The following is a 16,018-nucleotide window of genomic DNA, read 5'->3' on the forward strand; positions in this document are numbered from 1 at the left end:
AACAGGGCAATGCTTAGTGCCCCTCCCTTACAAGGTTAATTCATTCAGATCTATTGTAATCAAAACTACAAAAGAGTTAACTTGAAAAGAAGTATGCAGGGGCGCAGGGCTCTACATTGCGAGTAAAAATAAAAAAAACCGCTTATCTTTTTGGCGATTGTTTTTTTTTACTGACAAATCTTCTAATACTGAATGAAAATGCTTTTTCAACTTATATTTTCTTAAAATAAAACGAGCAAAGTCAAATTATTTAAACAGTAAACGGTTTAATAGAACAATGTACTTTTCTTTCTTTTTCTAAAAGAAGGCTTTTGAAAGAAATATCTCTAAAATGAAATTGATCACGTTGTATTATTTCAAAGTTTTGACAGTTGTTGGCTTCTTTTGATGTTTCCAAAAAATCGACCCCATACCTATCTCTTCCAAACCTAAAGTTATTAAATAACCCCTTCGTTAATTCAAGGGTAATTAATTCAATTCAGTCAAGTTTTTTTTTTTTTTTAATTTCATTGAAATAAAATCCATTTTTTAAATTTTTTTCTCCAGAAAGATAAAACCCTGAATTTGATTATATTAAAAGCAGAATAATATAATCTTTTTTCTAGAATTTTAAATTGAAAATTAAAAGTGTTTTGCTCAGTTTTTTGCCGAACGAAAAAGAAATTAATATATATATATTTAAAAGGTTTTGTAATCAATTAATTTTTATGTCTAAATAATATTTACGATTAATTAAATAATTTCATTTTAAAAAGTATTTATGAATAGAATTTTACTTAAGACTTATAGTTTAGCAATATTGAACCGCATCAACCATGTGTGAATTGAACACAGTCAACCAAAAAAAAAAAAAAAATTCAAAAGAAAATGCATATTTGCATTTCATTATGTAAACTTTTATACATTGGTTTCAAAAATTAAATTCTATAAGTTTTTTTTGTTAACTACCGGTTGGTACAATTTACCGCCCCATCCCTTTATATTTTTTTTCTTTTTGTCTTTTTTAGCGGATTTTTTTTTTTTTTTTTTTACAGTGATCACCACTTATCAAGGCCCGGAAGCCACTCAGGGATAAGGGTTATTGCAAGTACATTACGTTAGTGTGGAGATTTGATGAAGTGTTTAATTAGGGGGGCGGTTCATTAAGAATTTGTTAACATTGGACTTGAAGACATCTAAGTTGTAGTCCGGAGGGAAGCAGGCAGACGGAACAGAGTTCCACAGGCGTGCAGTTCTAAGAAAGAAGCTTTGTTCATGGAATCCGTGTTTTGATTTAGGCACAGATATAGTGGGGGAAATTTTTCACACTGGATTCAGCTAGACGGGTGTTTTTCGTGAAAGATTGGCGAGGGGGGACCAGGGATTGGAGTTCAGACGAGCACCTGTCATGAAAATAATGATCAAACAAGGATAGGCTCGCAACGTCTCTTCTGTGGGAGAGAGGTTGCAGGGTAGAGAAAAGAGCATCTCCCACTAAACCACGAAGACTATTTTGTACTCTGTCAAGGCAGGATAGGCTATTTTGGCAGCTCCTGCCCAGATATGGCAACAGTATTCCATCCTTGGACATACTTGGCTTTTATATAGATAGAGAATTGCATCAGTAGTGAGATATCTTCTGGAGCGGTAGAAGGATCCCACCATCTTTCCAGCGACCTTGGCAACAGACTTGATGTACGTGTTCCATTTCAGATCATGAGTAAAGGTTAAACCCAGAAACTTGTCAAAACATGGAGCCTCCCCAACACGAGAGCCATCCATTTCAATTGATGCCAGATGGGGATCAGAGCGTTGATGATGTAAAGATAGAAGCTTGGTTTTGGATGCATTAAAAGTGACCAACCAGCTCTTCCCCCATTGTACCACGCGCTCAAGATCAGAGGAGAGAGAATCCGAGAGAACTTTGTCATTTACAGCCTTTGATGTGTTGCCGTAGATGGTCGTGTCATCAGCATAGATGTCAACGAATGATTTAAGTATGTGTTTAGGGAGGTCATTGATGTAGATCAGGAAGAGAGTTGGGCCCAGGATTGACCCCTGAGGGACTCCAGCATTTATATTGCAGGCCTCCGATTTTTGTCCATCGACCACTACTCTTATGAGCCTATCGGAGAGAAATGATTTAATGATAGAGAACACATTTCCAGTTATACCGTAGCTGGAAATCTTGTGAAGTAGACCCTTATGCCATACCTTGTCGAAGGCCTTTGATATGTCAAGAGCAATTGCCCTAGAAAGGAAGCTTTGTCAAGAGATTCACTAATCCTGTGGGATATAACCGTCAGCACATCTGCGGTAGATCTTGCAGAGCGGAAACCATATTGTGTGTCACTAAGAAGGTTATTCCTGCTGAGGTGGTTGACTATTTCTCTATTTAATATGGATTCCAGCAACTTACTCATAACACACAGGAGACTTATTGGTCTGTACTGAGAGGGAGAGGACTTATCACCTGAATTCTTAAACACAGGGCAAACTGATGAGGTCTTCCAGGGGGTCGGAAAGCACTTCTCCTTAAGACAGCGCTTAAATAGTTTCGTAAGTATGGGAGCAAGTTCTGGTTGAAGCTTTTTTAACACTATAATTGGGATGCCATCAGGGCCAGTTGCCTTTCTAGAATCTAGGTTCTTTATTAGCTTGGCGACCTCATGCACGGATATTTGTATGTTACCTAGCTTGTTCTGTGTTGTAGGAGGAAATATGAGGAGTTGATGGCCTTCGTCGCATAGGGTAGAATTAGCTGCAAAGTTCTTTGCAAATAGTTTGGCCCTGTCTGACGCTTACTAGATGACCTCTGGTCCATTGATAATGGTTGGGATAGAACGCACAACGCCAAAGTCCAAAAAAAGTCTTCCATGGAAACTTTTTGAAGTTGATGAAGATGATGAGTTGAAAGCCATTTGCAAAGTCTGTCAAATTAAAATATCGTGAGGAATAAAACCATCTAACATGACCACAACCAACATGTTAAAACATTTAACTATGATGCATCCAAATAAATTGGAGGAGCAAAATAAAAAAGAAAAGGAACAAAAAATTACCAACTAGTCACTCAGAGCAGTTTTATTAGTGAGGGTCGAAATCGCAGTGTCTTTTTTTTTTTTTTTTGCCTACGTCACCATCTAGGTGTCACCAATTTTTTTAACCCTCCTTAACTTCAAAGAGTAAATACAATATATACAACTAAAAAAATAAATTTTTAAAAATGCTGATTCTATTCATGAAAAATTCTTTTAACTAGAAATTAAAACTTAGGTAAAGATAGCTGACTGACAGCAACAGGAGCACTGGTTAACTACTGAACCACATGGAAAGGTGTGGGGGGGGGGAAAGGAAATTAAATGATGATAATAAATTATGATAACCGTCTTTGAAAGGCACTAAACTCCTAAAATTTACTTCTTTAAAATTTTAGGCGGCACTCCCCGGCGATTTTAAAGCACTCTCTCTCGAAAAAAAAAAAAAAAAAAATTTTAAGTTTGGGAAAGATATATTTATTATAACCGAATTCTTGTATGAAGACTGGATCTACTTTATTGGACGTTAATTTGTGAGATAAGTAATTTTTCAATGTTTAATATGTTTTTAAAGTTTCAATTATCAATTAAATTTTTTTAATTGCGTTTATTTTTCAAATTATTTTTTAAAAAAAACAGGGTTTTAAATGTATTTTTCAAGGTAACAAGCTTCAAAAGAAGTCTAATAAAAAAAAAATCACTTAATTTTTAATTTCGACAACCCTGAGAATTTAATTATTAAAAAAATATTGAAATGTGACATTTTTTTTATTTAACATTTCTATTAGTTCAATTAATTTTCTTTCAATAATTCATTTCACTCAACAAACTTCACCATTTTTTTTTAATCGTTTTCTGTAATTTTGGTAATTATGTTTGCTCAATTTTATCTAGTATTTCATTTGTTTTTTATAGTGGTATCATTTTTATATGTGTTCCTTTGATATACCCTATTTCAAAATTAGTTTGGCTAAACTTATTCTTCACGTTAGAAACAACGTGTAAAAGCAATGAAAAAGTAAGAAAAAATAATAGGTGTTAACTACTACTTGTGAATTATGGAGGTCTGAAGAACTGCCGTCACAAATACAACTATCAATAGCCAAACAAAAAATCGTTTTTGAAATTCCTTTAATTGTAACTTTTCGCTATACCTACCTTTTTGGTATAAAACACAAAAACTTTCGATTAATGGTATTTCTCATATATGGTCATTAACTTTGGAAAGGTTATTTTGTATCTACGGCGCCATGTCACATGGTATATTGTTTTTTTTTTCATTACGCACGTTCATTTATAAATTATTAAATTAAATATTTATCTTTTTTATATTTAATTAGTATATATTTTCTTTCTCTTCCGCTATATTTTTTTTATTTAATTCATTAAATCTGTTAATTATGAGGACTAAAATAATGAATCGTGTGTATTTATTCTCTAATTTTCTTGTTTTTGTTCTGTTATATAAATTCTATTTTATTCGTTTTTTCTCTGAAGGATAAATTCTATTTTCTTTGAGTTTTTTTCTGTATTCCAATTAAGTAAAATAAATTTTCTCTAAAATAAATTTTGCTAAGTTTTCCGTTTAGTTTATTATATAATAATTTTATTTAAACCAAAACACGACGGTGTACTGGTGTAGACATAAAATATCTCTTCCAAAGTTAGGGAACATATTTGGGAATTACCGACCATAAGTATAAAACTACCTGGTATATTTCAAAACAATAATTCCCTAGGAATCGGAATCGTACTTGGTATCGGAATCGTTAATCAATATTTTCCTGGAATCAGAATCGGAATCGTATAAAAATTAGGAATCGTCCCAACACTAATATATATATTCATTCCCAGGCATCCCATTAGCAGAAATGGAATGACCGACGATCTTTGGCTTGGAGGCTCTTCTATGTCTCCATTCTAAGACTGTCCCCTTCCTCATGGGGAGACTCGTTTGAGCCCATCTGTCTTTCTCAGCGTCTCAAATCAAACTCGCTAAACACAACTCAGCTTATTCAAACCAGGACACCTGATACATCACGTCTGGCCCCACCAGTTATTATAGGTGCCACAGGGCTTATGAAGAAGAACTTGAAGTCCTATCTAGCTAATATACCTGGTGAACCAAGTGCAAAAAAGATCCAGACAATTGCACTTAAGGGAACAACGAGGATACTAAAAAGAGTTCTCGGTTGGTTTCAGTAAAAAGTAGGGCAATGTTGGCAGCTGGTTTGGCTGCCCCATACCCAGCGTTACAATCTTCAAAGAAAGAAAATTAAAAAATACTTCCGGTGCAAACTGACCGGTCAACCAAGTTTGATACATGTCACAACATGAGCCTTTGACTCCTTCTGCACCTGCATGCTCACTCAACTTATTGTTTCCAACGATTCAATCTGTTATTTACTCCGCTAGACAGTTATCTAGACTAGACAGATAGATAACAATAAATGCTTTCTACCTGGCATTGCCCGGCATTTACCTTACAAGAGTTTGACAAGATCCACCTGAAAACAACTGAAACATTGTGCAAATAACACTCAAGACTAAAACATTAGTCCGAAGAATCCAAATAATTGCAAGATTCATATTGCAATGTCTACGAATTTCTATTAATCGCTTAAAAGTGATTTTCTTTGGTTTTGTTTTTAGTATAAGAGAATTCTTGACAAGAACCAAAAATAAATAACTTACCCTGTGTCTCCTAACCCATGGAGAAAGATTAGCTGCAAGTAGAAAAGAAAAGATATAAATATATAATTAAAGCATCATGGGTTTGATTCAAATAGAATTACCTTTTTTCTGTAATCCCTGAAGAGTTTCAAAGAGAAACTAATATATATATATATATATATATATATATATATATATATATATATTTGCAAATTAACAAAACATTCACGCAATCCAGCTGAAACAGCTGCGGGGGAAAGGGGGGGGGCGGGGCGCTTAAAATCAGGCTATGATTTTGTTTTGTAGAAAATCAGATATACATTGCTAGCAACATTTATCTGGCATTACTCCTGCAGACCGCTGGTCAGAAATAATTCTAAATATACAGGGTATCTCATAAAAAATGTACTCACACTTTTAATGACGATAAAACCGTTATTTATGAACATAAAGTGAAATGGAAATCTTCTGCATCTTCAGTTCCTAGTAAATAATTGTGTGTACAGTTCCCACACTGACATCAAACTGTGCACTTATTGTCTCTATAGACACTCGATGGTCCTTATCCATGAAATTCTTTATTTGGCCAATCAACTCTGGTGTTCTGACTTCCTTACTCCTCTCATAGTTCTCATGATCCCTCATAGACTCCCTATGTTCCTCGAATCTGTTATGCCACTCAAAAACTGATGCTTGATTTATGCAAGATCGTCCAAAAGCAGTTTGAAGCATTCCATACGTTTCTGTGGCATTTTTCCAAGTTAAACACACAATTTCATTGCATATCGTTCTTCTAAAGTGTCCTCAAGTTCAGATTGCATTTTTGAAATTCAACAGCTGTGACAATTAGGTTTTAGTAGGATGTATTCAGATTCCTGCTGTAGCTGTTCATTTGAGCCTGAAATCATAAAACTGGTAAGTCATCTCATAAGATATATAGCAATAACTAGATCTGTGACAACAACATATTCTTTTCATTGTTTTGGCTCCAGTATATATCCGGCACAGTAAGACACAGTCAATCTCAACCTAGAACCACATCAGTCTATATAAAAACATAAGATATTAACGAATATATACTCAAGAGTCAAAGCAATGAAAAGAATATGCTGTTGTCACAGCTCTAGCAATTAGATACTGAATTTACAAGAGTCTGATGATTTTAAATGTCTGTTCAAAAAAAAAAGTCTGGAAACTTATTGAAGGCACCTCGTAAATGTGCATCAGATGTCTTTTGAAATCTCCCATCATTGTAAGTTAAAACTTTTTCTTCATTCTCTCTTTATTTTGCATCCTCTTTTTTTTCCTTCTTCATTTTCTTTCTTTTCAATTGTCTGATGTGGAAAATATCAAACAATTATTTCAACATTCTGTTAACGTTATATATTGATTTTTTTTTTTTTTTTTTTTTTTTTACATTATACTATCATAGTTTTACCTTCATCTGTTCAGTGTTTAACATGTTTTCTCTGCTCGCCCATCTGTCAGCTTGTGTAAACAATCAAGCCTATGTAAAGTTGAAGTGATCAGTACAGACAGGCCCACTAAGCATGAGCCCTACAATTTTGATGCAGAGAAGGCGTACTAATTACAGTAATGACTTGTTGCTAACAAGTACTTTTCGTATACTCTATATACATTGATATTAGACTTGCGAGACTATAAATTTCACATTTGCCTTCTGTATTGAAAATAGATCTTTTTAGCAGGCCAAATACTATGAAATGTAACAATGTCACCGGAGTTAGGGAAGTAAGAAACAGGGAGGAAATTCCAAAGTCTAAGTGAAGGGACTGCAAGGTGATTTATATTTATAAATTTAAATTTCAAACAAAATAAATATCTGTTTATTTTGTAATTATGCGTTGTTTTGGCTTCAAACGTATATAATACGTATTTATTTTATTCACGTATACCTGATATCTACATTTTTTTTTTTTTTAACTTTTACTCCCTTTACTTTTGACTAACCCTTAGAGTATAAGGCTTAGTCAAGTCAGGGAAGTAAGAAACAGGGAGGGAATTCCAAAGTCTAAGGGAAGAGACTGCAGGGTGAGCTAAAAGTAGGTGGACAGTAAAAAAATATATATATTTAGGAAAGCATGTATATATAGTTGTACATATACATGATCTCTAATTTTTTTTTTTTTTTTTTTTTTTTTTTTTACTCCCCCTACTTTTGGCTCACCCTTAGAGTATAAGGCTTAGTAGTATCTCAACTTCAAGAATGAAATTCATATGAATTTCGTACATTTTTATTATTCTTTGAAGATATAGTAAACAAAAAAAATGGTGACGTTTTTGTTGTTGGGTCATTTTGTTATTTCCTTTCTGCTTGTGACCTTGAATTAATGGGTTGTTTGTTTGTTTGTTGTCTTATTATGTTATTCACTTTTTAAAACTCTTATTTTGTCATGTTTTGGGGGCAATGCTGGACAGCCCTACCAAAGAGATACCATGCCCATTTATCTAAGAGTGAAACAAGAGAAAACAGGAATTGATCAAGTGCTGTTATTTGACCTCCAACAAAGGAGTCAACAATACAATGAAACCTTTATGTTCAAATGACCTTAGACTCAAACAAACGAACCTGCGTGTGTGCCTATGTAAAACGCTCCTTTATTTGTCTGCTGCTAAAAAATTAGACCAAATAAAACCGGTTGTTCGTTACATATATATTTCTTTTCTTCTTGATACCAAAACAAAGTTTGTTTTCAGTTTACAAGCGGTAAACAGGCTTCAATTTCCATGAAACTATTGTGATTCAAGATTCTATGAATTCTTTCGCATGTTTTGTTTTGTTTTAAATACATTTTCTATGAAATTTTGTGATCAATCAAGCTCAATGAGTCAAGCCGAAAAAAAAGAAAAGAGAAACAGAGCTGAAAATCTAAACTTGAAATGAATAAAAACAATGGAGATGAAAAACGTAATGTAGTTCAAAGTAGACTAGGCCTTTATAGATAACCTAGCAAATTGTACCTGTCCTTTCATTATCACAAACAATTATACACTTTAATGTAGGAGTGTATAATTGGCGAGTTATCATTTCAGATTTTTGCTGTTCATATATATATATAAGTGAACATGTCTGTGTGTGCGTACATTTCCCTACGCAATAACTGTCAATTTTAAGTCTACAGGCTCGAAATTTGATATACAGGGTACTGAGATTTGGGAAAATCTTTGTGATCAGTTTTCAGCCAGAAATTTGGCTGTTATGGGGTCAAAGTTCAACGATTTGACCTTTGAGAACTTTACTAAACTCCTCCGACAATTTTGGGTCAAAACACATGAAATTTTAGATATAGGTTCCTTGGACATGGATCTAACTTAACTTGATTTGAGCCCAAAACAATAAAGGTTAAGGGGTCATAATAAGGGTCAAAGTTAAAAAAATTGACCGCTTTTTTTTTTTTTGCTCAAGATACACCTCCAAACACCCAGGCAACGGCAGGCTGAAATGCTAGTATATATATATATATAGTTTACAGAAAGTTTTTAGATGAGACAAGTCATTTGTACAGTTGGTTTCAAACCCGATAATTAGGACCGTTTTTAGATAGCCATATCAAGCTCTCTTCAGCCAATACTCAGTATCGGGATGAGTATTGGCTGAAGAGAGCTTGATATGGGTATCTAAAAACGGTTCTAATTATCAGGTTTGAAACCGACGGTACCAATGACTTGCCCCATCTAAAAAATTTTCTGTAAACAAAATATAAATACGCTCTTATTTTCGGATTTTCCTTATAGTTGAGCACTCTGCTGAATTTCTTTTTCAAAAAAAAAAAAATAAAATAAAATAATAGAGAAAAAGAGAGTTTGCATGCAAAATGCAATAAAACCAATTTCTTTAAACTGAGGAGAAAAGACGTTTTTTTTTATACTGCAAATATTTTGGAAAAAATTTTTTTTTTAAACATTAATGTCAAAATTTGATAAGAGAAAAATAAAAAATCTGGTATTTTATTGTAAAAGCAAAACTTTTGCAAAATCAGATAAATCCATTATATCTTTGTAAATTATCTCTCATAAACAAACAAGCCGAGCATGCAAGGTCCCCCTCTACAAGTGAATAAATCTGGAAAGAGAATTTCGAGTATGACCAAGATATGGAAGAGGGCTGCTATGTCAAGGAAGGTGGATGCTGTGAAGATGAAACATACCTTGTGCGATGCATGTTATGCAAAGAGAGTATTTTAAAAAAAAAAAAAAATTTTATTGGTGTGCATTACCATGGTACGCTTAAGACTGCAAGAAGCATTTATGTTACGATTGTGATGAATCAACGAAAGGAAAACTTGCCATGTGCAGGTGGAATCCTTGGACCTAATGCTTTAAGTTTGTCATTGAAGGAAAGGATGGTTGATCGTTTTTGTTTTACGGCATATCAACCCTTTTCAGGTTAATTAATGCCGAATCCAAAGATTTTGAAGAAAATTTTTTTAATAGAATATATTTGTTGTTTTCAAGTCGGTTTCTATTTAACCCATAGTTGGGATCCTAACAGGTACTACGACTCCGGGTCAGAGTGGACCTGGGAGCAATGGTAAAGGGTGGCTCCACACTCCCTAAAGACCACAAGCTGGGGCCTCACTACTGGATATAGTTTAAGGTCATATCCAGGACCGAAGGAAATGATGGTGTTGATATTGGACATGTTGATCATGATGAAGCTGTTAGTCAGGAGTGTTGAGAGGTTTCCTGGAAAATCTGTTCTGGCAAAAATTTACTTTCACCATGACTAATGTTTGTGCAAAGTTTCAGAAAAATTCAAGTGGTTATCAAGAAAAGTGTAAACAAATAACTGGATGGACAAACAATTTTGGGGCAATTTTACCCCTAAAATGGCCCTTTGGGGGGAAACCAGAGTTATCCTGGAAAATCCATTCTGGCAAAAATTTATTTTCACGATAACTAATGTTTGTGGAAAATTTTTTAAAATCCATTGAGAAAAATGCAAACAAACGGAAAAATGAGTGTGAATTGCTAGGTCCAATCTCTTCTTTGTCAGGGGATCAAAAATTATGATTATGGAATGATTTTTGGTCAGTGGAATGCCACTAAACTAACTATAAATATATCCAGTCTTTTTGTCCCAATTCACTGCCACATCTTGATTAACAATCCTATTTTAGTTCCCTTTGTGTGTGTTGGTGAACAATTTCCTCTTTGCTGATAAACTTATTTCCTAGTTTTTTTTTTTTACTTCCTAACATATGGAAGGGGAGGTATGTCGATAGTATCACAATGATTTCTACTATATATTGATCTAGCTGAAAAAATTTATCTATGTAGCTTTTGTGACTGAAACTATTGAGCACCCATAGAGAGGGAGGGGAGGACTAACTTTACTTTATATATAAGCACGTTTATAGCTAGAATTACAATGTACATTGTTCATTTTTTTAAATAGAATTTGTACATCCATGTAAGGGAAAGAAAAAAAAACATGTCTATTTATAACTAGCAGAGCTACCTGATGTTGTCTATGACAAAAGTATTCAAACTTTTATTTCTTTACCTCTATCTCCTTAGTTTACCGCCCCTCTGCACTCTTTTTCTCATTTGCTTAGCCTATTCCTCTCTCTGAACATGCACACAAATAACTCATATACAGATTCCACAAGGAATGAAAAAGTTACTTCACTTTAATTCATAAAAATGTCTGAAAACCCCATCTCTCTTGAAAAAATATCTGCCAACTTAAAGAATGAATGATTTTTTTTCTAAATTTTACATATTATTCATCAGCAATACTGATCAAGAATAATTCAACTTTGTGGGTGTTTGTAGTTTGTTCTTTATTCTAGCTGGACATACACATACAGACAACTGCCTTCTATATATATATAAAAGGCAAAATGTGTGTGACCATTTCGTGTATGTCTCACAAAGAGTTCTTTCGCATACGCTCCCGGGGTCGTTACGATCGCTTAGAACTTTTTATATAGCCCCTAGATAATAATATCTAGGATTTTGGAACGCAGGTCGCCTCTACATTTATTTACGTCGACTTTTATGAGATTCACGCTATTTCGCTCTGTCCCCTGTTTGTCCTGCTTTTTAGTATAAATAAAGTGAAACTAAATTCAAACTGTACGTTCTCAGCATCGTGCCGGGAAACGTCCAGAAGTAATCAGCTTTGATCAATGTGAGGACAAACTCCTCTTATATCAGAAAATTGCTATTCAATCTGGACAATGGGGAGCAGCCCCCTCCCCAATATCTGTGGGGAAAAAACCATTCAAAGTTGGGTAAACAAATCCGAAGGCTGCCTCGCAGCAAAAGTTAACTGTGACTTCTATTTGACCTCATTAATTAGGTCAAATAGAAACAGCAGTGTTAACTTTTATTGCGGCCACCTGTCAATACTGAAATAAATAAATTCAAACGTGTTTCCGTTGTATGTCGCCGTGGCCTAGTGGTTAACGTTGCACTTTTTTGTTTTTCACACTTTAATCTCCAACTTTGCCTCAAGGGTTCGGGTTCGATCCTCATACTCATCTACCAAAACTTTTATTTTTATTTTAACCTCCCCCCCCCCGAAGTTTTGATTTACCCAAAACCACATACACCTCCAAACACCCGGGCAACGCTGAGTACCCCCCTCCCGCTAGTCTATTATATAAATCTCACCTGTCTGTTTAAATGTATGTATGTCTGCCTAAAACTTTCAGAGATAACGGATTTTCACAAGATTAGTATCGTTTTGAAGCTCGACCCTTCAGACGACAAATATTGAAAAATTGGCTAAAAACATTAATTCCTTCACCCTCAAATAAATGTCTACGAATGATCTTAGGATGTGATTTGGGAGATCATTGATGTAGATCAGGAAGAAAGTTGGACCCAGGATGGACTCTTGAGGTAATCCAGCATTAATACTGTGGGATTCTGATTTCTGCCCATCAACATACCAGCCGAAACAAGAAAGACCGTTCGGCAAATAGAAAAGATTACTAACAAAATTGGAAAAAAAAGACGAACACAGTCGTGTTTAATCAGACATGCATGGATGCATACTTGCCGCCAAAGTATACAAATACATTATTTTATATACATTAAGCTAATTCAGTAAAATTACGCCCTTCCCAAAACATGTAAAAATAGAAGTTATTTGAAACTGATACTTTAAAAGGGGCATACAATAAAAATTGGAATGCACATTAATTTGTGTTTGAGACAATTCTGAATAATTTTAAAAATATTTTTCTCTAGGCTCATTCCATGTCGAAGAGTTTCTTTCTTGTTACATTTGCTGTAATAAATTTGAGAAAAACTACCTAGGACAACATCGGCTTTATTCAGGTTCTGGCTACTGACAGAATTGGTCAAATCTCGCAGGAATATTAATTTGAGGAAGAAGCTAAAAAGCTATACATAATGCATACATTTGGATTTAACGGCTGCCTTTTTTTCTTCTTTTTAGTAGATATACTATACTGCCACTTAAGATGGACAAACGACATTCACCCTAAACAGATTGAACTAGCTTCCTCCAAAGGAAGAAGTGTCAAGGATAAAATTAAATTCACAAGCGGTTCTCAGTCACATGTATATTTCGGTCAAGGGAGATAACTTAAATTTTTGCCATTCTTGCAGGGAGGTGTCAATATACAGTGCCTGGAATTTCTAAATGGTCACCCAATCTGCTACAGGTTAAACATTACTTAACTCTGATAACTTAATGAGAAACTTTATATCTGAATAAATAAATAGCTATGTAATAATAATTTCAAGCATTTCCTATTTGTACGTACGGTATCACCTTTCACACAAAAAAGAAAACTAGATCGTCCGATCAGCAAAAATGGTCATCATGATCCATCACCTAAAAGTGTACATTTTTTAAATAAATATATTTTAAAATGTTTGGATTTGAAGAATATTTAGTAGACAATTGTTTTTACAGTAAAAAGACAATGATTTTAATTCAAGAATATTTAGTTTACAAGCAATTACTTTTATGGAAGTCATTTTTATTTTTTAGTATTGATCCGGGAAAGGAATATTATAATTGTAATAATTTGATTTTCTAAACTAATTTATACAGGGGTATATTTTTGGGGGGTCATTTTGTGTTATTTATAATATAAATCTCACCTATTTCTTTAAATGTATGTATGTATGAATGTATGTATTTACGTATGTATGTATGTACTTATGAATGTATATATGAATGAATGTATGTATGTATATATGTATATATGAACTAGCGAGGGATACCCGGCGTTGCCCGGGTGTTTGGATGTGTGTGGAGGGGTAAAAAAAAAAAAATAAAAAAATAAGTATGAGGATCAAACCCGAACCGTTGAGGCAAAGTTGTAAATTAAAGTGTGAAAAATAAATCGTACGACGTTAACGATTGCCCCACCGCGAGATGCTAACAGAAACACGTTTGAATTTATTTAATTACTTGGATTCGGCAGGTGCCCGTTTTAATGAGTTAATGAGGTCAAGTTTGACTGCGGGATAGTACCTTCATTTACTGCTGAATGCTTTTTTTCCACCCAAGATGTTATAGGAAGAAGACTAACCCACATGCGGCGAGCGACAAATGTTGAATATTTATCTTCCCGAAATCGAGCAAATTCAATAAACAGGCGAGCTTCGTTGTTAACTGAGAGATATTACGATTTATATGATATAAAAAGTTTTTAAAAGTTGTGAAGTGAGCGACCGCTTCTCTGAAAGAAGCCTTTTGTAGACATACAGAAAAAGCGAACACACACATACATACATATATACATACATACATTTTCGCCTTTATATTTATAGACTAGCGAGGGGTACCCGGCGTTGCCCGGGTGTTTGTAGGTGTGTGTGAAAAAAAAACAGGAGCCCGTGAAAAAAAAAAAAACCTTGACGCGCAGTTGGAAAATAGTAAAGTGTGAAAAAAAAAAAACAGGTGCGCGTTTTTGATTAACGTGACGGCGATAGCTATTCAGCAGTTAGCATTTTGTGCGGGACAGTTTTTAATGAGGTCAATAAATCGGTTTGTTTGTTTTTAAAAACCTGCTCCCTCGTCTCGAAATGAAAGCTACAGTCTGATATGACGAAGTCGACATTGACCAAACGTTACTTAGCTCTCTAGAGACCACTGGCTCTGGGCCTGTGATTAGAGTAGAGTTTCGCTTTTTGTTTATACCAAAAACCGAATATAAACCGTTCCGATGCGGGAAATGTGGAATAATTAACGTTTGAAAGTCAATAAAATTAAATAGACAGGCAAGCTCTGTGGTTAACTGCGAGATATTACAATTTATAGATGATATAAAAAGTTTTAAGAAGTTGTGAAGCGAGTGAGCGCTTCTCTGAAAGAAGCCTTTTGTGGACATCGAGGAAAAGCGTACATACATACATACATACATTTTCGCTTTTATATTTATAGACTAGTGAGGGGTACCCGGCGTTGCCCGGGTGTTTGTAGGCGTGTGTGATAAAAAAACAGGTGCCCGTGAAAAAAAAAAGCCTTGACGACGCGCAGTTGGAAAATAGTAAAGTGTGAAAAAAAAAAAAAAAAACAGGTGCATGTTTTTGATTGACGTGACACCGATAGGTATTCAGCAGTTAGCATTTTGTGCGGGAAAGTTTTTAATGAGGTCAATAAATCGGTTTGTTTGTTTTTAAAAACCCGCTCCCTCGTCTCAAAATGAAAGCTACCGTCTGATATGACGAAGTCGACATTGACGAAACGTTACTTACTGGCTCTGGGCCTGTGATTGGAGTCGAGTTTCGCTTTTTTTAATACCGAAAACCGAATGTAAAGCGTTCCGATGCGGGAAATGTCGAATAATTAACGTTTGAAAGTCAATAAAATTAAATAGACAGGCGAGCTCCGTGGTTAACTGCGAGATATTACAATTTATAGATGATATAAAAAGTTTTAAGTTGTGAAGCAAGTGAGCGCTTCTCTGAAAGAAGCCTTTTGTGGACATCGAGGAAAAGCGTACATACATACATACATACATTTTCACTTTTATATTTATAGATGTATGTATGTATATATGAATGTATGTATGTATGTCTGCCTAAAACTTGACAGAGGCGACGGATTTTAACGAGATCGGTATCATTTTGAAGCTCAACCCTTTGGACAAGAAATATCGAAAAATTGGTCAAAAACTTTAATTCCTTCACCCTCAATTGGGCACTTTTCTATTGGGAAAGGACGCTTTTTTCACTGATATTTGCAAAAGTCATTGCCTTTCTTCGATTGTCTAGCCTTAATTTAAACCTAAGTCACTTCCAGTTTGGTGATGGGCGCAGTAGCTAACACGTTACTTTTTTTTTTTTTTTTTTTTTTTCACTTTTTCCTCCTT

At 34.4% G+C, this 16,018-nt stretch overlaps 1 protein-coding gene across 2 annotated transcripts in view; it reads right to left on the reverse strand.

Annotated features, from left to right (window-relative positions):
• The window catches only part of LOC145298521 (acyl-protein thioesterase 2-like), a 224,736-nt gene that overhangs the window by 54,303 nt on the left and 154,415 nt on the right, over positions 1-16,018 (reverse strand). For both annotated transcript variants that reach the window (XM_080144326.1, XM_080144325.1), the window contains exon 2: positions 5,712-5,743. In XM_080144326.1, coding sequence (XP_080000452.1) covers positions 5,712-5,743 — 32 coding nt within the window. The remainder of the gene's footprint in view (positions 1-5,711; positions 5,744-16,018) is intronic.

Source organism: Euprymna scolopes, chromosome 2 (assembly GCF_053919585.1).
Source record: "Euprymna scolopes isolate OS-2025 chromosome 2, ASM5391958v1, whole genome shotgun sequence".
NCBI classification, from domain to species: Eukaryota; Metazoa; Mollusca; class Cephalopoda; order Sepiida; family Sepiolidae; genus Euprymna; species Euprymna scolopes.